General features: G+C 40.4%; 2 protein-coding genes across 3 annotated transcripts in view; one reads left to right on the forward strand and one right to left on the reverse strand.

The window, feature by feature from the left end:
* Window positions 1–101: 101 nt before the first annotated feature.
* Window positions 102–21,914, reverse strand: NRG4 (neuregulin 4). The gene is made up of 7 exons (XM_054272914.1): window positions 21,759–21,914; window positions 17,485–17,645; window positions 16,462–16,516; window positions 12,450–12,543; window positions 4,748–4,897; window positions 945–1,024; window positions 102–852 (listed from the first exon to the last, which is right to left on the reverse strand). Exons 3-7 carry the CDS (start codon window positions 16,469–16,471, stop codon window positions 836–838), a joined length of 351 nt encoding a protein of 116 aa, XP_054128889.1. The 5' UTR covers window positions 16,472–16,516; window positions 17,485–17,645; window positions 21,759–21,914; the 3' UTR covers window positions 102–835.
* A 308-nt stretch (window positions 21,915–22,222) lies between these two features.
* Window positions 22,223–27,113, forward strand: part of TMEM266 (transmembrane protein 266) — an 82,155-nt gene continuing 77,264 nt past the window's right edge. For both annotated transcript variants that reach the window (XM_054272909.1, XM_054272910.1), the window contains exon 1: window positions 22,223–22,277. The gene's annotated coding sequence lies outside the window, so the exon portion shown is untranslated. The remainder of the gene's footprint in view (window positions 22,278–27,113) is intronic.

Raw genomic sequence — 27,113 nt, forward strand, 5'->3', positions numbered from 1 at the left:
TGTCAACTGGAATATTCAAGGTAAAGTTTGAATTTCCCTCAGTAGTGAGATTTTCAGAAAAAAGTCAGACAAAATTAAAAACCATCAAGGAAGATGTCTTGTTTAGTATTACAAATGTACACTAAACTTTGCCTAAAAAATTTTAACCATTACCAATCTCTTTTCTTAATATTTCCCTTTTATTCTAATTAAAATAGTGTGCCAGGAACCTGGGCAATAAACTCCCAATGGTACCTCCTGCTGATGTTCTGTTACAATTAAAAAAAAAAATAAATAAAAGTAAGTATTAGCTGGGAGAAAGGTTAGGGTTTTCCCCCTACATGTGGTAAGGGTGTCTGGAACAAGCCAAATTCAGGACATGTATCACAAATATCAATTTTGAAACTACTGACTCAAGATAGGCTTCAGCTCCTCTGGGGAAATCCTGTGAAAAATGAAAAACCCCTATCAAAAATTCATAATATCACCTCACACTAAAATCCTGTGATATCTCATATTCTCTGTGCAGTGAAAAAAAATGTATTTTTTTTATTTCCCATGTAGTAAAACCCAAGATTATCTCATGCATCTAGCTGTGCATTATTGAAAAGCATAAAAAAATCTCACAGAATTCAAACATAAATTATAGTGATTTCTGTATAATTGACAGTTTTAAAAGTACATAGAAACTCCATTAAGTGCAACTGTTTAAGTCTTAGATGTCTTCTCCAATATGTCAGCCTCCTGTTTCAGTCAACTTTCTTCTCTCATCTTGCTTACCGTGTCACCCTCTACAATTTAGATTCTTAGGGTTGCTCTGCATGTTGTTTCTCCACCATTCTTCCACTCTAATGCTTTAGGCTGTTGTTATTTCTGAAAAATAAAACATTTGACTTTTAGTTACAAAAACTTCATCCCCCACTTGCCTTGTGGAGTCCAGTCATTTAATTTTAAACTGTACTCACTGTTGCAGCCATTGCTGCTTGTAGTTTCAACTAGGTTGGCACCACACTCTGAAGAACTTGTCCTTGGAATGGAAACTTTCCTGACCATAAAAAACAAAAAGGAAACAACAGAGAGAGAGAGAGAGAAAAATACACACAGAGTGAAAAATTTATCAGGGAAGAGACAAATTAATAGAATGATTTTTCCATTGGAAAAAGTGTCATGGATCTTCTCCAATTAGTTTGTAATTAACACTCATTGCTTTTGAGAATCATGTGTTTGAGGGAGAAGAACAGAGATCAGAGGGCAGTACAGCATTTGGAACTACATGGCTTCTCTCCTGAAGGTAACTGTTTGTCTGATTTCTTAGGTCTTTATTTAAAAAATTGGTAAATAGCAGAGAATTATTTATCAATTCTCTTAGTGTTTGGAAACAATGTGAAATTTTCCACATTTTGTTGAAGAGAAGCAAATCTTGTAAATGGAGCTGATCATTTGCTGTCTAGTTCCCTTTCCTTTAATAGTAATCAGACACCTGCTCTCTTGAGAAGAGTCATGAGCTATTCTCTGTTGTGTCCAGTTTGTGTCCTGTGGTGATGTAACTCCTCCACAAAGTCTGTTGTCTTGGACAGCTTAAGTGGCTTTATTCCTAGACCCTGTTGTTTTGGCTGGCTGAGTTCTTGTTCATCAATATTACACACACTTTACAGGTCATTTGGCACTTTAGCATGCACTTACAGTGAAATATAGAAATTAATTGCAGATTTATTTTGGTTTTTCCTAGGGTTTGCTCTATTCCTCTGAGCTATATGTGTGGCATTTAGGCTTATCTATTGCTTTTAAAGAAAAGCTGGCTTATGTGGCATCTCTTCTCATCACCTTTCTTATTCTTCTTCCAGTAACCCTGGCACAATATGTTTGTGGAGGAAGAAGACCAGATGGACGTGGTGTGATAGGTGAATTGCTGGAAGCAGAATGTGCCATTTGTTCCTCAGTAGCAGTGTAATCATAGCAGGGGGTTTGTACACTTCCCTGTTTTGCCCATGTCAGAAGGACAGGAGGCTTTATCAGCACTGCTTGTTGGAGAGGGTGGGGGGTTGTTGTAAGATGGAGAGCAGCTAGATCTGTGTTTGCCCTGCCTCCATGTGCTCTGCAGACTGGAAAAAATAAATCATCAGCTGATAAAAATGTGATGACTCAGTTAAATGCAAAAGGAGAATTATTTCCCACTGTTCACCCAGAGCTTTCATGTGCAGCCCTACTCTTTTATGGAATACTTTCACTGTAAGTAATGATTTCGTTTTATAAGCAGAGCAATGCAACCTCCACCCTTGTATGTTGAATGGATTTGTTTCTAGGGAGCCTGAAATGCACTTGCACATGCTTGGTCCTCAAATCTGCCCCAAATAGCCTAAGAGAAAGAAAACTTGGAAAGGAGGGAGATACAATGATACAGACAAGAAAATAGAGAAAACAGAGCACTGAGTTCAATATTCCAAATTATTTGATGTATAATTTTAGGAATTTAGTTTCCTTGTCCTGAACTTCAATTAGTATCTCCTCTTCTGCACCCCTCCAGATTACATTACTGTTTATTCTGAAACCCCACTAGAACCCTCTGCTGAAAGAGCCATGGAAATGCTCACTAATACAGGATCAGGAAAAAGACTTTCTGGTCTCTGATTGTGGATCAAAAGTCTTTGTTAATAAAGTGGAGCAGTGGAAACTTTAGCACAATATGTCTGTTAACATTTTAAACTTAACATATCCTGTCAGGAGGCCAAATGAAAGATGATGCAAGCTCTCAGCTAACCCTTACAAGCCCTAACTCCACCCTCTCCTAAGATAGAGGTGATGGATGAAGTATGAGGAAAAAATGGAGATTAATGGCAGCTCTTAGCAGTAATACTCATTCACTCAGCTGAAAAGAGGGGAGTAGATTAAAGTATCCACTTGAGACTCCTCATGTGTTGGTCACTTCAGCCAAGAGATAAGGACTTAGTAAAGTGTTTCATCTATAGATGAGTTCTCTTGCAAGTGACCATCCTACATCAGCCTCTGAGGTGTAAAGGTAAGACAATTTTAGCCAGTTAGGTTCTTTTACCTGTACTAAAGAAGTTCATAATGGTTTTATGAGATTTCCCAAATTAGTCTGGTGTGTAAGATGGGGTTAAAGGACAACTATGTTATAACTGAGTTGTTGCCCTTTTTATTTTGCTAATAGTCACTACTACTTGTTCTGCCAGTCAGGTAAAGTGTGAGTAAAGAGAAGTTGATGTTCTAACTGTCTAATAACAGAATTTTCACAGACCTGTCATTGCTATCACTCTAAGCTTCTGTACTTGGACCATAAAACTCAATAGATTGTCTCCAGCTTTCCCCCAATTTTACTGTATGTGAAAGAAAAGGGATCTTTAACACATTACTCTCTGAAGACTTTTTTTTTCCTTTTCTCAGAGACAATTTTACTTCTAAAGAAATACTGTCTGTATCTCTATGAGACTTGAATGAATTTTTCTTAAGCTAGTTTAAGCTGTATTTTGTTCTAATAAGTTTATAGTAATTTGCAAATGTTTTTAGCAAACAACTGCTGTGGCATTCCATGGCTAAGCAAAATTAATTTAATTAAAATTGCTAATGTGGGGGGTATCCTTTACAACAAGGGATTTTTTTGTACCAACTGTTTTATCAAATGCTCTCTATCTCTTCTAAATGCATTCAGCTGTGGGAGAAGCTGGCATTCAGTGGGTTTCCATGACAGCAGCTGAGGTAAAACCAGACCAGCTATTCCAAAGGTCGCTCATTGAAAGGCACAGATCAGAAAAGTTGATTTGGCAATGTGATCATGGGAGCACAAAGAACAGAATTGCAAGAACCTTTGGTTATCATAACCTAGGAGAAATGCAGTATAGGAGCAAAGAAAAGATTGTGCAAGTCTGTGATGGTAAAGAATTACAGGGGCTATAAATTGCCTTATAGAGAGACAGAGAGATGCATAAACACATATTATTGGTATATGGCAAAATGAGTTCTTACAAAAAGTGCTGTACTCTAAAAATAAAGAGGGGACACAGGTGCATTGCACAGGTGCAAAATAGAGAGGGCATTGCAAGTGAAGATGATAAGTTTGTTTGGGTTTGCTTTAAGTGTAGTGATATAGTTACAGCATCAAATAGTTGCCTCAATCCCAGTAAATCTTTGTGTTTTCATTCCAAGTCCTAATGTGCCTAAAATGCTACTAAAACCAACCCTGCAGCATTTCCTGTCTAGCACTGATGTTTGCCTTCTACTCAAACCTGGATCATCCTGGACAAATGAGTAAGCTCTCTGAGTTGTCCTAAATGCTAGTAAACATCTACCTGGAAGTATTCTTCAATTTCATTCTTTCCTTAGTTTTCCTTTTTAGACTGGGAGTGGTAGAAGAATTAGGAGCTAGTGGCACCAGCTGCTTCAGTTATCAATTCAGTAGGAACAGTTTCTGATCCCCAAGCACTTTGTTAATTTACCTCTACTTCTCTGTCTTTGGACTAATGTTTTAAAATGTTAGCACTAACTCTAGATGGACTGCAGAATCTCAGACAGGGGTGTACTATGGGTGTTTTTTACAAAGCAGCTGTAAGTAAGAACTTAGAACTGAGAAAACTTCAAGCCAGGAAGTAAATATTACAAGCAACAAGTTGAGACATCCCCATTCATTATGCTGAATAACCATACAACCTTATGGATAATTCATTACATACTTTACATTCAAATAATTAGTACATGATTACCAGAAGAAATTTCTACTTGATTGAATAGCTTCAGCCTTATGAATCACTTTTACCTGCAAAAGAAGTAGAATGCTCCAATTACAAGAACTCCTAGAAGAAGAAGGGAAGCCAAGAAAGCTGCAAACAGGTCACCTTGTGTTTGGGATTTGATGCTGGGCAGCAAAACCTCCTCACAACGAGCTCCTGTGTAATTCTCAACACACCTGGGAAACCAAGTTGTATTTGGATTAGATGGTAGCTTGTCATCTACAATGAAAAGCACAAAAGGCTTCTTCTGGGTAGAGAACTTGTTATGACTCAATTCAAAGGTTATATTTGCTTCACAGCAAGTTTTCTTACAGAATTTCCTCTCACCTTGTATTTCTGGAACAAAGGGGTTTAAGCAAGTTGGGCATTAAGTTTACATTCTGATCCATACTGCTTTTATATATTAAATTAAATATACTCATCACTGACAGATTTAATTAATTAAGCCTACTTCTTTAGTGTTAACTGTCATCCCACTGGTTCACACACAGCAGTCATGCTTTCTTTTCCCTGTTTCAGGTAACTCCCTGGCTTCCTTTGTTGAAAATAGCAGTGTCAGCTAAAGAGATCAAGGAAATGAGAATTCACTGAGGCACAGTACAGCTTAAACTGCAGAAGTGGTTTATGCAGTGTAATATTTCATGCCAGAACATGCTACATGGTTGGTGAATAACCCCCTCTTGGAGAGACCTATCTAGAAGTCTTCTCTACTATGCTTATTTTATGTGTTGAGCTTCTGAAAACCTCTTCTGAAGAAAGGATTAAAACAAATACGGTATTTTACCATGGTAAAATGGTATGATATTTTAGTAAAATTAAATAAAATTAATAGCTTAGTAATTAATATTCAGCCAAAAATAGGTAGGTTGAAGTTACACTAATCTTATGTATTTTGCACTTATTCTGCTAAGTTTTCTTAAGGAATTGATTTCATTGCAGAAAATGGGAAGCACTTCTTTCAATATCTAGATTCTCTGTGTATTTTTTATACATGTAAATTTGATTCTCTCTATTTGTATTACTAAAGATCTTGCTCCTCCTTGCTATTTCTGGCACTGAAGTCATAATAATCTGTGACATAAGCAATTTCAGGCTCCAGCTGAGAAAAATGGGCTAAACTCTGCAACATACTTGAAGTTCTCAACTGCCATTGGCAGCTGCAAGGTATAATTTCAGATGAGGGGTAAGAAGGTGGAGAGGGGAGGAACTGCCAAAAAAGAAGAATGTTTAGCATATCTAACTAAGACCAAAGGATCCCTGTGAGTTTTCTGACATGATGCCTGATCCCACTACACTTTCTGTAGGTTACAGACCAGTATTTCAGTACTGCTGGCCTAAACCACTGCACAAAGAGTTACCACCCTTTTATTTTAATTCTTTGTCTTTGGAAATATAATAGAAGATTTAGGCACTAAAAAAAGACATCTAATTATCATCATATATTAAAGCTCTGCAACTGATCAAACAGACAGCATTTACTAAGGACAATCTGAAGCTTTTCAAAGTCATGATGTTTCACTGCTGGGAGAAGCAAGGGTAGGCAGACTGCTCTGATTGCTTGAGATAATGTTCCAGATATTTATTCTAAGTGTAGTGGCTTTTCAGTGGCCTATTTCTGAAATACTGTAGAATACTTTAAGAATAGAAGTGTAGTTTGAGTGGGGCATTGTTCTCTAGCAAGTGAGAGAGAAATGCTTTGAAGAGCTGAATAGAGTAACAGGGAAAGAAAATGGAATAAGAAATTCATAGGAGTATTCTTGAATAGCAATGAAAACTGGAGAATAATGCAAGGCTAAAATGATACAGGAAGGAAAAAAATAGGTTTTGGCATCAAATTAAGGCTCATGGAAAAGTTCTAAAGTGTAAAGGGAGTAAGTCAGTAGCCTAAAGAGCAGAATATAGCAGGAGGAAGATAAGACAGTCACAGCTGCAGAGAGCTGCCCAGAGGATCAGGTAAAGGGTAAGGGTTACTGAACTGCTGTGATGCAGGAGAGTGAGTTGGTGTGAACAGTGCATGGGAGCTGCAAAGACAGGAGGAAAAGAACTGGGAATGTGTTGACAGCACAGCAAAAGGGTCACTGAGATCATAGCACTTCCTACAAAACAGAAAACAGAGCCAGATGCTTAAGGTAGTCACAAGTCTTAAGGAGGGAAAAGAGCTTGAAGGCCTAAGATGGTAAGGGGAAAACTATAGTGATATGAATCCAAGGTTACAGCAAAAAGAAAAGCCTATACTAAAGAAGCAAATGCCTAACTTAAGACATCCTGGATGCTGAACCTTTTAATTCTGCATGGTTGTAACAAAAACAAGTTGTAGAAATATGACTAGCTGGTTTGCCAGTATCTGTTTAACTGTGAGCAGTGCATTAGGGATTACAAAACTACCCATCCATTTTCTCTAAACTTGCTGGAAGTTATTCCATGCTACCTAGAAAATGCTGTCACATAACCTAAAAATTATGTCGGTTTTCATAGAAACAGGAAAATTAAGATGAGGTGTCTTTGGGTTACATTTTAATAATAAAATTATAGCTAATGTGACCAAGCTGTGCTACAGTTATGGCATTTCTGAAAATCCAGATATTCAAATATTGGTTTGAATAAGCTTTTATGAAGTTACCCTTCCTGATGTACAAATAGGTAAAGGCCTATGTTAAAGATAGAAGCAACTGATGCTTAAAGACAACCAGGAAAGGTTTCTTCTGCAAGTCCTTTGCTAAAATAGGTGAGAAAGAAACTAAGCAGACTTCAGTAATTAGCAGTGGAATTCTCTCAGACCTGCTTATCCTGTTGCACTAGGAAAGCTCCAATAATTTCAGTGGAGTTACACATGCAGTGACTGCAAGCAAGACAGAAACAGTCTCTAAGCAGCATGTGGGCTGTGAACATAACCCAGAACCTTGGTGTCTGCGCAGCCTCAGTCTTACTGTACACACCTCAAAAGCCAGGGGCAGCTCTGTTTATCCTGTTTGTAATGGATGCCCAAAGCAGCACAGCAGTTAAGAGCAGCTGCTGACATGGCAGGCACTGCTGCACCTGCACCTGAATGAGCTGGGGCAAACCCTGGAGGAGCCTGGAGCAGGAGGAGGAGCTGCACTCACTGTGTTTGTGGTCCGTGGCAGGTGTTGCTGGTGCACATCACCTGCAGGCTGTTAACCTGCTGCTGCTGCTGCACATGACCCTTTAAATGGCCCTGATGTGCAGCATTCCAGAGTTGATTCTTAAAATGGAAAAAAGGTCTTTCCCCCTCTAAGGAAACTTAATTTCTAATTCAGACTTGAAAGACAGCAGACTTCAATGTTTGAGGAAAATCTGTGACTGAAACATCCCATTTTCAGCTGGCATCCAGATTTCTGCTCTCCTAGATGGCTGCACACACACACACACCCACACCTCCTGTCAGATGAGATGAGCCAGCTTTAAATGTTGTATACACATGTCCCATAGGAGCTCCAGACAAAACACCAGCATATGGAAAGAAATCCATAGAATCTTTCAGCACAGGGTATTAATCACATCAGCATCAATGCAAGGGGGAAGAAAATGCACTGCATTGGATAAGATGTCAGGAGATGACCAGCAGGTGTGCAATTACATTGATCCTTTACAATCTGATTAGTAAGTAAAACATAACAGCCTTGCAGTAAAAGGGGCATCACTGCTGTCTCCTTTCAGATGCTGCTTGTTGGACACTGCAATGATCCTGTGGCACTGGGATTTAGCAAGAAGGTGAAGTTTCTTTCTTTGCCAGACTCTAAGGTGGGCATCATAAGGAAGTAGAATTCGAGTCAAATATGCAGATTCTCACTGCTTTGCATTATACTATCAGGGTGTTGACTTTACTTTTCATTTAGTCTTCCTTTAGTCAGAAAAATTTTGGATACTTCTCGGTATAAAAACTATTTCCATGTAAATACAAAGCTCTGAGCAGAAAAAGATGAGAAATTATCTGCTTGTCAATGCAATTCAGATTACATGGCTGATAACTTCAAAATCAACATAATCTTCAGTCTGTAGCAGATTCCTCAAAGTTGTCCTAATACATACAGTCTAAGAACATCTAGTAAGTATGGAAAAGAATTTAGAGCCAAAGTGAATAAGCAACAGCAAAATTAATTGTACACCTGAGCAACTCTTTAAAAAGTTTTGCATTTAGAGAATTTTCAAAACTGTTACTCTCTAGACACTGAGAGTAAAAAATAAAATGCTCCTACTGGAGAGAAGTTGAAAGAAAGGGTTATTCTTTTCTAAAACAATGGCTTATTCTCCCCTCCCTTAGCTATGTGTTTTTATGGGAAGGTTTCCCTATCTAGCAGTTATATTCATTTGGATTGGTAATTGTTTTCAAACACATAAGAGAGTGTTGCATTTTATATCTTATGTTCCATTAAAAAGAAATCCTAATTACTGACTCTTTTTAGCTATACTTTTGGTGTGTATTCTAACTTTCATTGCTACCTTTCAAGCCAAAAGCAGAACTGAGAAATACTTATTGGTCAGTTTGTTTCCAAAGAATCTGAGGTACATTAAAGTGTATTTTTGGAGGCAGAGAAAGAAGAAAAGCTCAGATGACTGGGAAGCCCTTCCCTGGCAACTTGTAGGGTGCATATTCTGAAGGCTGAAAGCACAGCAAGTGTGTGACTTGTGGGATGTTTGAAAGGGGAATGAAGGGCCCATGGCACAGAGCAAGGCAAGGAGGGAGCATACAGAAAGTGGGAGAAGGAATTTGCATGGCGTTTACTGGATTACTGTAGGAAAGGTGGAGGAGAGATTTCATCGGGATGGAAGCAAAGGAAGGGAAAGAGATATCCCTGAAGATGCACAGGCATTTCAGGAAGATTTGCAAGGCCTGCCTGTGTCTCTTGCAGTACTTAGCCCTGGGCAGAGTAAGATCCCTGTCTCAAAATAAGTGTTCACTGTTAATTTCTGTGTGTACTGCCCTCTGAAGCAGAGCTCTGTGCATGTGGTCTTATACCATCCGCATTTTGCTTGAAATACAGAAAGAATGCTCTCAGAAATCTGCCAAGTATAAGAAAAAAATGGGAGTACCAGAGCTGCCCCTCAGAACCCAAAATCTTCACTTAATTCTGCAGTGCATTAATTGGTGATTATGGGACAGCTGTGCATCAGGTGCTGAGGCAAACAGCTTTCTGCCTTGTTCTTTATGATGCACCTGAGGCAGCTGCTTTTCCATCCTCCTCTGTCCTGCTGCCTGTTTGTTTAGTTCACTTGAGTGTTCCTGGCTTTGAAGCTCATCTGGTTCATGGTGACACAGCTGTGCCTTTTACTGCTGAGAACATGAACTCCTTGTTGGGAAAGCACTGAGGGAAGATGGCAGCTGAGCACCTCCTGTTTTAACACATGTCAGCTGTATTTAAAATCTGCTACTGTTGCACATGGAGGGGTCAATTAATGTTCAACAGATATTAAATCTCTGCCTTCTATGTATCTATTTGTGATTGATAAAAACCCCCTGAAATTCCAAAGGTAAACAGCAGCTCTTCATTTTTAGCATGCTACAAAAACACATATTGCTAAAGAATGATGCATTTTTCTGAGTCACATGGTGAAATTACTTCCAATGATGTTGCACAGGGTAATCTGGACTAACTCTGCTGAGCACAACGCATTTGTGTGACCAAGTACCATGGCAAGGCAAATGTGTTTTAAGGTATTTTTACAGTTTGCTCGTCTGTTCTTTCTCCAGCTCCTCCTTTTAATTAACAATCATTCAGCCCTTGAGTCTAAAAGTGCTTTGAGTTTCCTTTCAGTAGGACATGACCATTTGAGAGCACTGGGGGGCTTTGGGTGGGATTTGGAAGAGACCTTCATCAAAGAAACTGCGCAACTGTGTGATGATGCCAGTCATGAAGTTCCAAAGCACCAAATATTTTCTGAATTCTGCTGAATAGTGATGCATTTTTTCTGTTGTTTCTATTCACATCATTGCTGATTACTAAGATATCTGTGTGTAAACAAAACCTTTCTCATCTATAATTAGCCTTCTCTGACTGATTAAGGAACATGCTTAGAATGAGGATGTGCTTAAATAGAATGCTGCTATTTAAACCCATCTAACTTCATAATCAACCACTAGATACAGAAAAAAACAGTTGATAACTTAAATGCAATAAGATTGCCTGAGTATAACAAAAATGCTCTTAAGATGTTACTTTTCTGCTTCAGCAGATTATAAAATCCTAAAGTACCTGAATTGAAAATTACTTCATTTGGAGCTGTTAAGGTGGAAATTATCTATGCTGACTGGTTTGTGCTCCTGAAGAATGAATTTTTCTGAGTATTTGTTACTTCATATTTATAGTTATTGCATTGAATACAGATTCCTTGTTACACAGTCCTGTAGTAGTTGAGAGGGTACTTTGAAATTGTGTAGCAGCTGCTCTTCAGTTTAACCATTCATTTTTCATTTATGTACAATAATACAGGATTCCTTCTAGGAAAAAACCATATATATTTCAAAATGTTTTACTTTTTTTTGTGTAGTATTCATTTTATATTGCATAAGCTTGCAAGGTTTAGCACATAGAGTAAATCATCACACAGCACTTCAGAGCTTTAATCTCACTTCTGGATCTGATTCATTGTGACACTGAACAATGACAGTGATATGCTGTGTATATTTTTCAGTGAGCATTTACCACAAAATTGCCTCTTTTCTCCCTGTCTAAGTAAATGAGTTCACGTGCTTGAGTTTAAGTATTTAGATTGAACTGTACCAAACAAAAAGTAATATTTTAATTAGGCATCTGGGAAAAGATGTTGTTTCCTTCTTCACCTGTTTTATCCAGTTATCATTAGTTATAGCTCAAGACAGAAGAGGGAACAAAAGTTGCCATAGAAGAAAAAAGATAATATCCTTAAGTGTATCTAATATTTGTCTGAATGCCTATTTTTTTGTTAAGCAAACACATTAAATCAACCATAAATTATTTTGATGAATAACTCAGAATTAGTAAATGCAGGACTGTGAACAGTGACAGTTTTATGGAGCATCTTATGTCTTGTCAAACCAGAGAATAAAAAGATAGGGCAGTATTTATGCAGGAAATGTATCCACATGCAAAACCAGGGAGTGTTTCTTTTCCAGTTTGCTACATGGGCTTCAGCAGGAAGAATGGTTCTGTCATGGAGTGTTTTAAGAAATATCTCTATTTGCTGCCTTGATGTTTCTTTATCAAGCAGTTCTTGGCTGTCACTATAAAGCTGCTCTTTGAGTATTTCAGCATGACTTGAAGAACACAGTAAGTCTTGAATTACATTAATTTTTTTCCCTCTCAAAATATTATATTATTTTTTGTGTCTCTGCATTTTGATCAGGTCAGGCCATTTTATATTATAAAAATTTTTTGAATATAATTAACTTGTAAGAAAAACTGTACTTTGCCTTTCAGAATGCTTTTCCCACAGTCTATATTCCATGAGGCAAAGGGTATTTTGTTCTTTCTGTATTGTAATAAGGAAATATGGCTCTAATTATAGATATAATCCTGAATGCATATGTAACTGAATATTGTTCCACCTGCCAAGCAAGTATACACATTTCTTTTTCTCATATCACCATGTCTCTGTAAACTAGGTAAGTAATAGGTAATTGGTATTTTCTTTTAGATAATGCTTTAGAAGGGATTCCTTAAAGAAGGAAAATGGAGAAACAGTCTTTAGACAACTACTGTCCAACACTTAAACACAAACTTCAGTTTCACTGACCTGCAGAATGGACTGGATACAGTAGGAATCATATAACAAATCCCTCCATTTAGACAAAAAGATCCATAACTGGTGCCACAGAGTTCTTCATGATCTTAAAAATAAGACCAAAAGAAACACTGAGAAAAACAGACTTCAAACCAAAAAAACCACAAAAATAAACTACCACCCAAATGAAACCAGCCTATGAGCAAAAAAAGGTACAGGTCTTGCCTTCCAGGCCAGCAACACAGAACACTGTTTTGCTGAACAGTTTCATGTAACAATATGGAGAAAAGATCACAAATTTATCACCATATCAGATGTGAAACAGATAAATGGGATGAATAAATCAAACTTTCTCTTGCAGTGAGAAATTCTCCATTACTTCCCTTGCCTCTCATGAGCACTCACACAGTGAGTGCAGTGGTTCACACCATGACCCAGGTGAAGTCTGGTTTCTCCTGTTCAGTGGCACAAAGCACCTTTAGCTGAACTGGCTCCTGCAATAGAGTCAGTGCAGAGGCACCCAGTGCCAGCTAAGGGCCAGGACACTGTGAGGCTGCTCTGGGCTGAAATGGGACCCTGGGACACCCCTGGGCTTCCCCACCCCAACTCTCAATTTCTCAATGGCCAAACAGGGCACAGCCTGCAGCACTCATGTATGGGACTGCTGGCTACAATATCCTTTCCACAGATCTCAAAAAGGCTTTTTCCTAACTCAGTAGGCTTCTTAGATGAATTCTTAATGTGTTAAACACAACTAGGCATTCTGGTAACACCCCAAATCCAGGACACTAATGTTGGCACTTGTAGCAGCACTTGTCCATTTTGTGCTTAAAAAGCACATCTAACTGCACCACTTCACTCTTCCTGAAAGCAATCTAAATTTGGAAGTTGGACTGAATATATTTATGACACATTTAATGCATCAGTAACTCATTTCATATATATGCATCTAATATTTTATATATTTCTTCCATCTTATGAAACCACAGTATCTCAATCAAAACAAAAATAGACCAGTCTTCTGACATCACAAGGGTGATAGTCATGTGTTGCCTCACACTTTAGGTGTTCTTGCTGTTATTTCTCTCAGAAGTTCTGAAAACCAGAATTCTGCTGTGTCACTATTTATGTATAGAAGACATGTTCTATACATAACAGAGTTAAGAGGAATCAAGATTTTAGTTTTCTTATTTGTCCTTCAAGAAAAAGAGTTAGAGTTCCCCTTTATTCCTGCAGAAAAATAAAAAGTAAGAAGTGTGGCTGTAAGACATTCTACCCTAGAGAGACCTTCTACAACTTATCTAAAATAAGCCAGGCTTTTCTAAGAGTGGCAGAAATGCTCAGCTACTTCTACTTCTGTGCAAAAAATCATTGTGCATCCTTTATCCTCTAGGCCAGCTCTACCAATTCTACTCTCCCTTCTTCTCCTACATTCTTTCCTTTCTATGGCAGCACATTGATGCAGAAGTGTGAGTAAGTCCTGACATTACTTTAAGATGAAGACAGTTACACCCCAGGGCCCAAGAGGAATTCAGTTTCATGTTCCTGTTACTGAAGTGCCAGCATCCAAATGGTAACTGGACCTTCTTGCCTGGGTGCAGATAAATTAGGAAGCTGGAGGAGGGGAGAACAAAGGCTGGAAAGATTGTTCATGTTTGACCTTGTTGCACAGAAATATGTGCTCTGTCCTACCTTGTTAGAAATTAACTGGAAATTTATTTTAACTCTGAAGCTCTCTGTGCTTGTCTGCTGGCAATTAATTTACTGCAAGTTCACAATTAAAAGACTTTTAAAATTATTTTGTATGGGTAACTGTACAATTGCAATAGGAATAAAATGGGAATGGGAGAAAACAAGGAGGTTTTTTAACAAGAACTACACCTTAGTTGATTTTCATTCTATTCAAACACAACAGTGGACCTCCTGTGAGAGATTAATTCAGTTGAAGGCTACATCCTTCCTTAAATCAAGAGAGGGCACTGGACACATCAACAGTGTATCAGAATATCTATACAATTTTAAGAATCAAGTGAGAAAAACAAAACTCCCAACTTTGACCTGCTCTCAACTCTGTTAAGCGTCTGAGGGAGTTAACTGTTGAAATTCTAGCAGACAGAAAAGGAAGATGATAGAAGGTGGGCCCTGCAGAAAAATCCTTTTGAACAGCTCACAGAAAGGTTTCAAAGGAATTCTCATGAGAATTAATGAGAATTTGTTAGCCTCCTTAAAATCGTGCCTCGTTGCTTCTATTTCTTCATCCTTCTGCAGAAATAGACCTGCCTCACCCTGGCATAGGGGCACAGCACTGAAGAATGCTAAATGCCTCCAGTCATTCATGCCTTGGGACATCTGTGAGAATGAACACTGTTAAAGTGTGATCTTTGTATCAAGGACCAGCTCTGCAGCCCAACCAGGCATTTCTGCTCTGGCAAAATACCTCAGGCACTTTCTCTTAGGTCTATTAGAAAAACGTGAGAGAGAACAAAAAGTGCCTAGGAAGCCGTTGAAACCTTTTTGATTGTAATTACAGACAATTTTTCTATAGGCTATTTCTTTCTAGAAATAGACTTTTCTTCCAATACTAAGGGGAAAATGGCAACCTTAATTCCAGCAGTAATGAGAAACTTGAAGAAACGTCTATGTCCACATTGATCAGGTACCCCTTTTTTCCATCCACTTGTGCTTTTCATTAATTCTATTTTGTGTTTTAATACTTTGCTACTGATTAGTGAAACTATCTGAGTAACACAGTACAATGTAGACGTTAGAATTATGAAACACAATCAAAGAAATTCAGGAAGCTTTAACACCAAGAAAAAATATTACTAACAAATTGTAATTTGCTACAACACAAAAATAGGTATTATTGTACTCCAGACCTATGATATTGAAATGCAGTAGCTTGCTGCAAATTTCCAAGTTACAGTTCTGTATTTGTAGACAGGAAAGTGTGAGAGCACCAGTTTACCCCTTTAAATCAATAGTCAGTGATGCAAAAGAGTATACTGGAGAATCAGAGGGGGTTCAATACAAGCCAAAACCCAATTACATTAGCATTGGTGAATGTGTTATGATTTTTCATGAGGTAAGTCATTACATTATATTTATCTAAAAATGCAAATTATATGCTTTGAAAGTCAAATGTATACTACAGTCAGACTCCATAATAAAGATAGAGACAAGAGATGATGGGCAATTAAAAAAATACAAAAGATTTAGCTTTAAAATTAATAGAACTCTATCAATGTATGTTGTACATAACATATAAGTGTGTATTTTGATACCACCTTCTATGTGAGAGATTTAAGAGAAGTAGGACACAAAAGCTTCTTCTTTAAAAAATTGGATTTTGGTGGAAGAAGTGAAGAGGAATAAAATGAGGTTGTTTTTTCTAATGCTAGACTGAATACTTTAAACTGACTGAGGTAATAGCAGCCTCTAAATACACTTATGCTTAATTATTCTTTCTGAGGCCATGCAGGTGTCCTGGTTTCAGCTGGGATAGAGTTAATTTTCTTCCTAGCAGCTGGTACAGTGCTGTGTCCCTAAACTGTCTTGTCTGTTTGTATTTAAACTTTTGTAACCTGACTGTCCTGACTTTAAAAAATAACCAAATGCAGGCTCAATATCATCTTAACCCCAAAGAGCCAGGCAGCCTTGATAATCCACATGTAGACTCAGCTGTCTTGCCTAGTCCAGAGGCTAAAATATTGGACTGCTAACACAAGAAAGGGAGAGAGAGGAGTGGGAAATGTTGGCAGAAGGTAAAAGGGTGCTGATGTATGCTCACTTGTAAGCAGCTTTACCCTGCACACTAACCAGTCACACACTGAAATATCAATTTTGATCACAGCAAACACCTCCTTACAGGATTTGTACCACTGGCTGGTAAACTCTGGTGAGGGATGGCATCTCTGCAGAGCAGTTGTGACAGTCCCAGTGGCAGCTATCAAAATCAATGCCACTTCAGTGAATTCTAATGATATAGATGGATGTATCCAAGTAACGACTTGGCAGAAGTTACCTGTTCGCATATTATTCCCACAACAATTTTTGTTCTTGGTCAGAGGCAACAGCACCTAAAGACAAACATGTAAATTAAGCATATAATTTTTGAACCTGGTATCTTTTCCCCCTGAAGAAATAGCTATTGGAATGCAACTTTCAGTGCCTCTGCTAAGACATCCGTTGCACTCTGTCAGTAATGCACTGTTAGATGGAAGTTCCATTAATTCACAGTTAATGGTAAACACTCAAGTCTGCTGTCAAGTTCAGTGAATCCCTGAAGGCAGAATAAAACTAAATTCAGACTAAAGCATGTTTAAACAATGAATATGTTTTAAAAACTGCCAAGCTTATTCAGAATTGTAATACCTGATGCATTTAGGCAGTCTGATTGATTCTGGCTAGCTAATTAGATTGACACTTGCACCTTGAAAGACAGTGCACACAACTGAACCATTCCTCAGACTGCTAATTAGTCAGGTAAGATCTTGGTGGTAGAACTCTTCCATTCCACAAACAAGAACTTTCTAATTTGTCATTTCTCACAGTCAATATGTGTTTCACTTGAGTGTCCCTCATGTCTGGATGTCAGGTGAAATTGTAATATAAGCTGTGAATTTATCAAACTTGTACAATGATTTTTTACATCTTCAATAGAAACCCTCTGCCTGGACAGAAACCAATGTTCACTTGACATTGCTAAAAGAATCTTATTCTGTAGACATGCCAAGTCTATAACCATCTATCCTAGCTATATTCTGTTTTCTTGTTATATAGCCAAGATTTACTGTACCAAATAGGTTACTGAACAAGTCTAACATAATAGATCATTTTGTCATGTTTGCTCTCTTTCTTCAGAGTGTATGCAAAGTAAATACTTAAGCAAACTGTCCTATATTAGAAGAAAGATTTTTTTTTAAACCATTAAATGATCAAATAAACTATCAGCTTTATGATAAATAGTTGCCTATACTGCAGCTTTAACTAACAGCTGGCTTTCTGCAGAGGCCCATTTCAAGAGGTGTAATGCATTTGTACTTACTTTATAAGCAGCTGGTTCTGGTTTTCATGGGACCTCACGTGGCTTCTCTAGCTTTTTACCTGTCCTGTCCATACAGGACAATGAGAACTGGCAGCTCCCTGTGACACTGGGCTGTAACAGCAAGGTCCCCACCCAAAGGTGGCTCACAGCTCCACTTTGCTCTGTGTACAGAAGCAAGAACAATTAACAAGGCATATGGCACTTCAGAACTAAAATCTTTTCAAGAGAAATAAATCAGGAGATTCATTTTTGTAGCAGTCAAGATCTGGATTCTATGTGTGCTGTTAAAAAGGTTTCCAGTTTACACACAGTGCAGTGGGGTGAGGTTACAACAAGGACAAACACATGTACAGAACAGGGTAACACCCCTCATGCTCACAGGATTACTTGCATATTTTTCTAGGGTTACCAGTACTAAAGTTTATTGCTGAATTCAAAATACTCACAAAATGTAGTACATGTAAATAGTATCATATATATATTTTACACTGGCATCAAAAATTGATTTAAATTTGTGTTTTATGGGAGCAAATAGTCTTTGTTCATTTAGTTTCCCTTTTCACAGAAAGCTCCACAAAATTGTATAATATCCAATAACTCTCATAAAAATATAAACAGGATATATAAACTAAATTTCATTACTAGCTCCTGTACTAGACTTAATTAGTTTAATTGAATTGACAAAACAGCTTGAGTTTTGCTACTGCCAAAAGGAGATCTCACATTTCCTCTCCTTCATCTTACACTCAGTATGTACCTCAGTATCCCTGGTGCTGCTCCTGGTCTAAGTTCAACTTTTTCAGAAGATGCTCAAATCCAATGATCTGGCAGAAAATCCCTTAGGGCAAGCTGATGGTTTTCTCCTGCCTCAGTGTGTTAAATGGATGTGCTGTGCAACTCATCAGCTCTTGGGACTAGGACTAATTGTTCCATGTAAAACAAATTGTTTATAAGCTGAGTGTAGAGAGCAAGACAGCTTGAGGAAGGCTGTGGGACTCCTAATAATTTATTTTCAAACTCTGTTGCCTGTGTATTCAAGGAAATAGGAGGTAACAAAGGGAAGGAGTGAAAATACTTCCCCACCAATGTGAAAGCATAACTTTATTTTTTAATCCTTATAATAAGTATCACAATATGGGTCTAAAGATGCCTTTTTAAAGAGGTGCTGCTGACAGCATTCACAGCTTTGACTTTTTTGTTTTTAAGACTGAGAAGTACATCATTAGGTAATGATGTATTTAGATGTTTTTCTCTGAGATGTTGCACTCTGAACAGAAGTTCAAGTATGTATCAGTGTTCTAAAAAGAATAAACTGGACTCTCTACCTCATTAGATAATAAGATGATATATTTAAAGAAAAGAAAGCACTGCAGCAGAAATTGTTGCTAAATTTGATCGTAACTGAGGTGTGTGTGCACTGAGTTCATACTAGAAACACAAAGATCATCTGTGCACCTTTCTTGCACTTTCCAAACTGAGTCTTCCTCCAGATGCAGATATAGCCTATGCTCACAGAAGCTAAAAATCCAATTGTATGAATGCTCAAATGTTTATCTTCCATGTATCTTGGGAGTTTGTGAAATGTTACTTTGTATATCCAGTTAAGAGTATTTCATTCTGAAATATAAAATATAGCCTGTTTTGCTCTGTGCCAGCTTGTTGAAAAATCTTGTCAGTTCTACCCTTTTCCCCTCGTGTTTGTCATCTAAACTGATGCTAAGAATAGTAATGCATTGTTTGAAATGCTTGTACATGAAAGGTAGGTCACCTGTGTATACTGAGATATATTGAAACAAGTCTTGAACTCGTTAGATTTGTCTTTAAATGAACCTGTGTGCTTTACTCCCCATCTATTTAAATCAGAATCTGTATTGCCTCTTGGTTTTGTGTACTTTTACTGCTTAGCTGGCCTTAGCATCCACAGTACCTGTAAATCTTAATGAGCATAGGCAGATAAAATCAAGCACTGAATAATGATTTGGGCTTTGGTTTATGGATCTTTGTTATTCAAACACTCTTAAAATTAATCTCTATATAAACGCTCCCCCAAATTAAAGAAGATGGTTTCAGTCATGTGGCTATTTCAAATACACATTGTTTGTACATTCAGATTAAGTTGCACCTTACAGCTGTCTTTGAGAATGGGATTTTACTGCATTATGTATTCTTTCTAAAATCAGAAAAGGTAAAATCTCATTCTGCCCCAATATTGAGCTCAAATATTTGGTCATGAAAACAATGAAGGGGAAAAATTTTAAAAATTGCTTATCATGCTGATTAAATATAAATTTCCTTCTGAGATGTCCTTGATACCTGTCAAGCAGTCACTAGTCCACACCTCATACTTTCTCCAAGAGCCAGGAACTGTCCTGAAGTCTTGTTAAAAGTAGTCTGTATTTTCTCACCTAGGTATAACTCCTCAGACCTTCAGTGACTGATCTGAGCACAGAAAATCATCAGGCATCAGAAAAAATCCATCAAACTGCCTGAAACTGATGCCTTGTGAAGGCTGGCCTAGAACAGAGGCTAGATGGAGTTAAAGGGATTTTTTAAAAGGCCTCCATGGATCCACCTTGGACATCACAAGAGCCCAGCCAGGGCTGCACCCCAGATGAGCCAAAATGGACAACTGGTCATGAGGGCTCTCACTTTTGTAAGTTCTGCTCCATTTGCATATTGGGGTTAATTGTCCGGTTATAGCTCTAGGTTATGCAGTCCCATCCTTCTTGTTTTTCTCTCCTCAGTCCATGTTGTTTGTGCTCTTGGGCCTGAGATCTAGGTGCTTGTCCTTGGTCCCAAGCTAGGAAAGGAATTGTTTTGTCTCCCTGCTCTGTGAGGACAGCTCACCATCCCTTAGTATCAAGCTCAGAACCACATACTAGAGCAGTACAGAATCTGAAAAATAGAAAAGCTAAAACCTAAGGCAGCAAAACAAATGAGGATCTCTATAAGGAGGAATTCCAGGTGAGATCTTATAACCAATCTGTATAAGAACAATGTTTTACTCAAATTTATACACTGGAAGTTTCTTTTAGCATGGGATAACCACAATATCAAGAAATTCTGACAAAAGACATGAAGCTAAAGCAGATGACAAACAGCTCACAAATCTCAACATGCTTTGGTTGACAGGGTAATTTTTTTGGACACAGTTCTTCAAAATTCTTTCCATTGCAGTTTTCTGAAATGACAACGAATGGCTGAGTCCTCTTATCTTAGAAATCCCTACAGCAAATATTTAGGTTTACATTTTCATTTTTATCTACTAAAGTATGTCTAGGATTAATGACATACTAAAACAGGGGTAAAGCTCTCATCATGGTGTTGAAATTGAAATTTGAGACATTACAGTGAATTTCAGGGGAAACTTCCCATTGCCAAAATTTCTTAAGCAGCTTGCAAACAATTGCAAATTTCCATCTGAAACCCCAGTTCTATTGTATGAGATATTCATACAGACACTGGCAAAGTTGAGGCTTCTGTCCAATGTAACTACCGCAGTCACACAACAGATTTGTAATTTTGAGGTAGAGATTCCAGTTTCAAGCCTGTGTGTGCTTATGTGAGGGGAATTATTAAATTTTACAAGACCCCTGCATTCAAAAAAAATCACTATCAGTCCTGGAAAACAACCCCCACCACTATTCTATTATTCTGTGTGCTTACTGATTTCTTCCGTGGCACTTTTGCTTCCAAGTTTCATCCCTAACTCCCTAAGAAATCAACTGAAATGAATGCAACTTAAAGTTTGTCTCTGCATGGTTAATTTTTATTCATACCTCAGTGGCAGATGTAGTGTCCCTCATCATGTCAGCTCTCAAATGTCAATAATCTCGGATCCAGTAATCAGAAATCAAAAATCCATATTACAGGCTAACATACAAGAGACAGTTTAGCACATGGTGACACAATAAAATAGACCAGTGCCACCTAAATGATCTTGAGTTACTAGGAATGTATGTCATAAGAGTTTAGATATTTACTTTACATGGCAGTCATCAGGAATCAAGTGTAACCAGTCTTCACAATAATGATTTTGATTTTTTAAGATTCATCCATCACTAATAGCTGGTTGATGCTAACATCAGCTGTTCCAAAACACAGGGGAGATAACTGGCAAAACCTGAATTTCAGTTTCTAGTATTTTGTCCATTTAAAGCACCTTAAACTAAAGCACTAAAGAAGTTCTTAACCTTGGGGCGTTTTACTTCATTTTTTTTTGGTGCATTTAATTTTGTATTGAGTTAATTTGTTCTACTTAAACCACGGCTTACCACAGCAAACGGGTATTCTTAACTCTGCTGGTGTAATCTTTCTCAGACATGCACAGGACAATCTGCTGAATCAACGTAATCCCTAATCCGCATGCTGAGATGCTGCAGCTGCTCGCTCCGGTGCCGTTATGTAATGCCGGCCTCCAGGCCCGGGGCAGAGCGCGGCGCTCCGGGCGCTCCCCTCAGGCCGGGCCGGGCCGGGCGCGGCGCGGGGGTCGCGGCGCTGCCGCGGGGGCGGGGCCGGGGGCTCGCGGCTCGTAGTACTCCAGCGCGCGCCGCCCGCCGCCGCGATTGGCCCGGCCGCGCCCGCGTGACGCGCGGCGGACGCGCGCGCGCCCCCTCCGCTCCCGCGGACCGACCCCGCGCGCCGGCTCCGCGTTTCCAAGGCGACCCGGCAGGAACGGCGGGAGGCGCGCGCGGGATCGCGCGCGGGCGGTCCCCGGGTTCCTCCCCGCGCGGCCGCGGGTCCCGCGCGGGGCGCGCGCCGGGCGCTGGCGGCGCGGGTGCCGCGGGCAGCAGGTACGTGAGGGGAGCCCCGGGGACGGAGGCGCGAGCGGGGAGCCCCGGTCAGCGCCGTGCCCCGCCGCGGGCAGCGGGTTCTCGGCCGTGCCCGAGCCGCGGGACCGTACCGCGCTCCAGCGCGGGCGGCGGGTCCGTGCCGTGCCCCGTCGCGGCCGTGCGCGGCTCGGGGATCCCGGTCCCTCAGCCTCCCGGGGCCGCCGCGCGCCCCGCCGTCCCCGGGGTCGGGCTGGGCGGCCCGGCGAGCTCCCCGCGCCGCGGCGGCGGGGGCCGCGCTGGCGGGTGAGCCCCTCCGCGGCGGGCGGACAAAGTTTGGCGGCGGGCGCCGCCTCCCGCCAACTTGCCGGCGGTGGGGCCGGGGGCCCGAGGGCGCTGTGCCCCGGGCCGGCCTGCGGCGGGGCCCGAGCCCCCTCACGCGGGGTCAGCCGAGCCGCGGCCGGGCCAGGGTGGTGCGGGGGTCGCTCCGCCTGTACTGCGGGGCCGGAGCCGCGTTCCGGCGGGGCCGAGGGGCTCTGGGCGCTGAGGGGCGCCTCACGCATCGCGGCCCGGCCCGCGCGCCTCCCGACGGGCCCGGCCGGACAACTTCGGATGTGCGGATCCCGAATACGAACATACGGTAATGCCTGAGCGCGAAAGTTGTTTTTATTGTGTGTGTGTGTGTGCAAACCCACCTAACGGTGGTGCCTCAGCAGTGTCCTCACGCAAGAGTACTCTGTATATGTAAGGTGCTGCATTGCTTCTTGCAAACCTCCTGTCCTGGAATAGCATCATTGCCTGTCCCAACGAGAAAAGGAATAGTAGTTTCTTTTCTAGAGTCGAAATCCAATTAGAGTGCTCTTTACTAGGGAATTTTCGGTTTGCCTTCCTTAAAATGTAATAAACTTAAGAGGCCTTTTTTGTTAGATTTGTAGAGGTGAAATCTAAATTGTGGGGACTGATGAGCTATAATGGGATAGCATGTCAGAGTAACTTTTCTTTAAAATAGTAGTATGTGAGCATGCATGGTTTCAAAGCTTGTTAGTGTGCTGAACTTAGGAAAAGGCTCTGCTAAGTGTATCTCCAGAATTTCTTGGTTCTTACGTGAAGGTTTAAGAGCAAACCGATCTACAAGCTCTGCATTAGAGCATGCACCTGACACCAGGTGTAACAGCTGCAGAAGATTTTATGTGTAAAAGAAGTAAAATGTGTAATGGTGTGGGGGTATTTGCAGCTGTGAATGCAATCAGCAGAGAAGGCTCATTTGTCAGAACACAGGGCACCTCTCTGAGGCACATAGTCAGAAACTGCTGCTTTGCTATGTGACTCTTAGGAATCCTGCTATTTTTGCAACACCTACTACTGGAATTTGAACAAAGAGGGGTAAGCAGCCTCTGTCCTTTTAACATGCTGTAATAACATTGCTAACCAAGCGTGGATTAGATGAAACAGTACTGATAATAATTTTTTGATAGCTCCTGTGAAGATGCTGAGAGTTCCTGCAGGACACTTGTGAAAGGGTTTTTGCTACCACAGTCGTGTTAGGTGGGGGTTATAAATTAGACTGTACAAAATAGTAGCACATAGGTGCTTTGCAAGGAGATGCTGCAGTTAGCATTGTGCACCCAGTATCCTGTATGGTAAAATGTATGTTTGGTGCTGAGAACAATGTCTGTCTTGTGAGGCAGAATACTCTGTGCAGAGAAGGGGAGGAATGCTTCTCATTTACAGAGGATGCAGAATAAGAAGCAAGTGTGTGCTGCTTCAAACGTGTTGTGGTTCCTAAATGCTGGGCAGAGTGTGCCCACAGTCAGCGAGGGGATGGTGTGAGTGAGGAGCCATTCCCAAAGCAATGCATGTACTCATCTCAATTATTCCTCTGTGATTCTGAACAAAGTGGAGTTTTTGCAGCTCTGTCCTGATGCAAAAGTGTTTAGGGCAAGATGCTGTTTTTGCCTGAAGTGTGAGAAGAGGTGGAAGTTGCACACAAATTGAGATGTGGTTATCGGGTAGTAATTCCGCTAAAGACAGCAGAGATGTGAAGCAAGAGTACACATCTGCTATTTCAGCCACAAAACTGGAGCAGTAGGTGAGATAAAGACCTGAACTCGCACTGGTTTATGAAAAGGCCAGTAAGAAAATTAAGATGTGAGCTACGTATGCTTGCAGTGTGAGTACAAGTGCAAGCCTGCTACTCAGCTGAAGTATTTTCAGATCTTGACTGACAGCATAAATGCAGAACATAACAGTAGCTGTCTCCCCTCTCGCTGTGCCTGTTCCCAAAGGTTAGTTGGCTGTAAGTGTGATTACAGTTCTCAAGGTGCCCTGTACAAGATGCTTACAGCTCATTATGCTCTCCTAGCCCCCAGGGCTGTAGTGCTGTTACACCAGGGGGGTTCCGTGGTGGCTCCCCAAACCTGCAGCTTGCTGTTTGTCCCTGGGGGGCGCTCACTGCGGAGCCTGAGGCTGCAGTGGTGTTGCATCATGGGGGGGACAGGACTCACAACATCTCTAGCAGGATGGAGCACATGGTTTCTGTGTTCCTGCATGTGATCAGTTCCACATTGGGAGGAGAAACTGCACTGCCCTGCGAGATCCTGACACGACTGAAATTTACCTGCATCATCACTATTCGTGTAAATTAGTTGCATTACCTGGCAATAGCACAAGAATTAATTGAATTGTGTTACACAGGACAAAACTGCATCTTTTATCAGAGCAGCAAACGAGGTGTTACTTCAGTTACAGCAGTGCTCAGTTAAACTGCTTCCTGGACAATGGGATTAACTAACAGAAAAAATACTTTATCCCTATGAGCACTGCAGAACCAATATTGACATAGGAGACCAAGCTGGAGTCCTTTCTGCTGCATGTGTTACCATCTAAAGTGTCTAATAAGTGCCATGTGAAGAATCTACATTTCTAGTTGGTATATGAGAGGAGGACTGAGGTTTGATTCCTCCTTTTCCTCTCCTCACTGGTTCTAGACTGATTCTGTATGCTGCTGAAGGGTATTTGCCACACTCTTGTTAGGTTCAGTAATATGAGCATAAGTCTGGAATCAGTGATGCTGGAAAATGGGGAGTTTTGGATTTTTTGACTTGTAAAAAATTTCTGAACTTTTGGGAGTATTTTTGACGTAGGTGGATATGAGCATACTTGGTGAAATGCCATTTTCAAGAGAAGAGTAAAAATATAGTAAAAGGTTGGCTTCTTACTGCTCTGGGGTAGAACTTTGCTGTTGTTCATTCTTTGGCTCTAGAGGTTTCTGTCCAAGGTGAATTGATGTGGAGGGATAGAATGTAAGAGAATAGTGCAGAGGGCAGTCTCACACCTGAGGAGCTGCAGCTGTGCTAATCACCAAAGATTAGGAACAGGCCTGCCCTTAATAGGCCACAGCTGTGTCCAATAAGGAGAAGAGTGCTGCACAGGAGTTGGAGTTAGCTGGGTGAGGAGAGAGTTGGAGTTTGTTGGCTGAGCTGTGGAGAAGGAGTCAGTGCTGTGAGGAGCTCCCCATGAGAAATCACCGAGAAGGTATGGGACTTTTGAAATATGATGACAACAAATTGAAACCTTTTTTCCTCCAAGTTCGTAGCTGGTGTGTTGTGAGCAGCACCAGGGTTACCTCAGTCTGTCATGTTTCAGCCCGCCCATTTGCTGGGCTGAGGATTTGGTGTGGCAAGTTGGTGTATTAGGGTTTAATTCTTAATTTTGTTAAAAGGTCCCAGTGAAACCTGTTGCCTCCATGTAATCCCATTGAAATCACTGGGTTTGCATGAATAGAGTGAAGTCAGACCTTGTAAATTCAAGTAGCAGTGGAGGTTTTCTGATGATACTTGTCAATAACGTTTATCAAGTAAGCATTATAAAATGCAACATCAGCTTATTTCTTGGTTTATTCCTCTGTCTCACTTGCATTTTATCATGTTCTAGAGTTCAGCATTGCTTTGATGTGTTTCAACCAAGATTTCTTTGGGGCATTTTTTGTATCTTTCCTTACATCTGTAAAGCACCCTGTGTGCCTATAGCATTACACACAAATAAAACTACCTTTGAAAATGAATGTTCAAATCCATTGGTTGCAGAGTTAGATCTGTAAATCAGCAAATACCTGATTTAGGGTTGTGCAGCTACAGTTTTGTGTTCTGAGCCACCCTGCTCAGTGATTTGCAGGAGTGGTGTGTGATCTTGTAGTTGAGAGGAGGATTAATGCAAATGGAGCTGAAGTAATAGGCTGTTCTAAACGTGGTGCTTCCGAGTTTTCAAGAGCTTTACTTTCAGCCCAAATAACCTCCTTGCAAATTAGTTTTTAATGTGGAACCTCTTGGTATTGGGAGGCTTAGCTCCTTTTGTGTGTTTGTTTGGTTTGGGTTTGATTTTGTAAAATTACACTACATGGAGGTATAAACTTCCTTTGTTGACTTTAAAAAATCCCTAAATGGGATTTGAGCCTTCAGTGGTGATTTCTAATTCGGGTAATTGCCTTATTTGATGAGGCTGTTACTGGATGAATGGGGAAAGGACCTTTGGGTCTGTGCTTTGTTAGGGGAACAACAGGTGAAGTCTGACCTGTTTCATCCTCCCTTTTGCTCTGTGTCCTGCCTCTCTCTGCTTTTTAGCCTCAGCAGCCTGCCATGCTCACAGCACACCTGCCTCTGTTCTGTCAGAGGTACAGGTGCCCAGCCCTTTGTGCAGGAGTTTGTGTCCATTTGGATTGGCTTCTGAGAGGCCACCTTTTTCAATTCTTGATTTAAAAAGCAAGCAGGCATGGGAAAACAGTTCAGTTTAGCTTGAATGGATTGCTGTGAGACAAAGATCATCCCTGCTGTTCCAGGGAACTTCAAAGGCTGCCTGCAGACA

Source organism: Melozone crissalis, unplaced genomic scaffold (assembly GCF_028551555.1).
Source record: "Melozone crissalis strain CALT ecotype California unplaced genomic scaffold, PUWL_Pcris_2 ptg000014l_1, whole genome shotgun sequence".
Taxonomy (NCBI): Eukaryota; Metazoa; Chordata; class Aves; order Passeriformes; family Passerellidae; genus Melozone; species Melozone crissalis.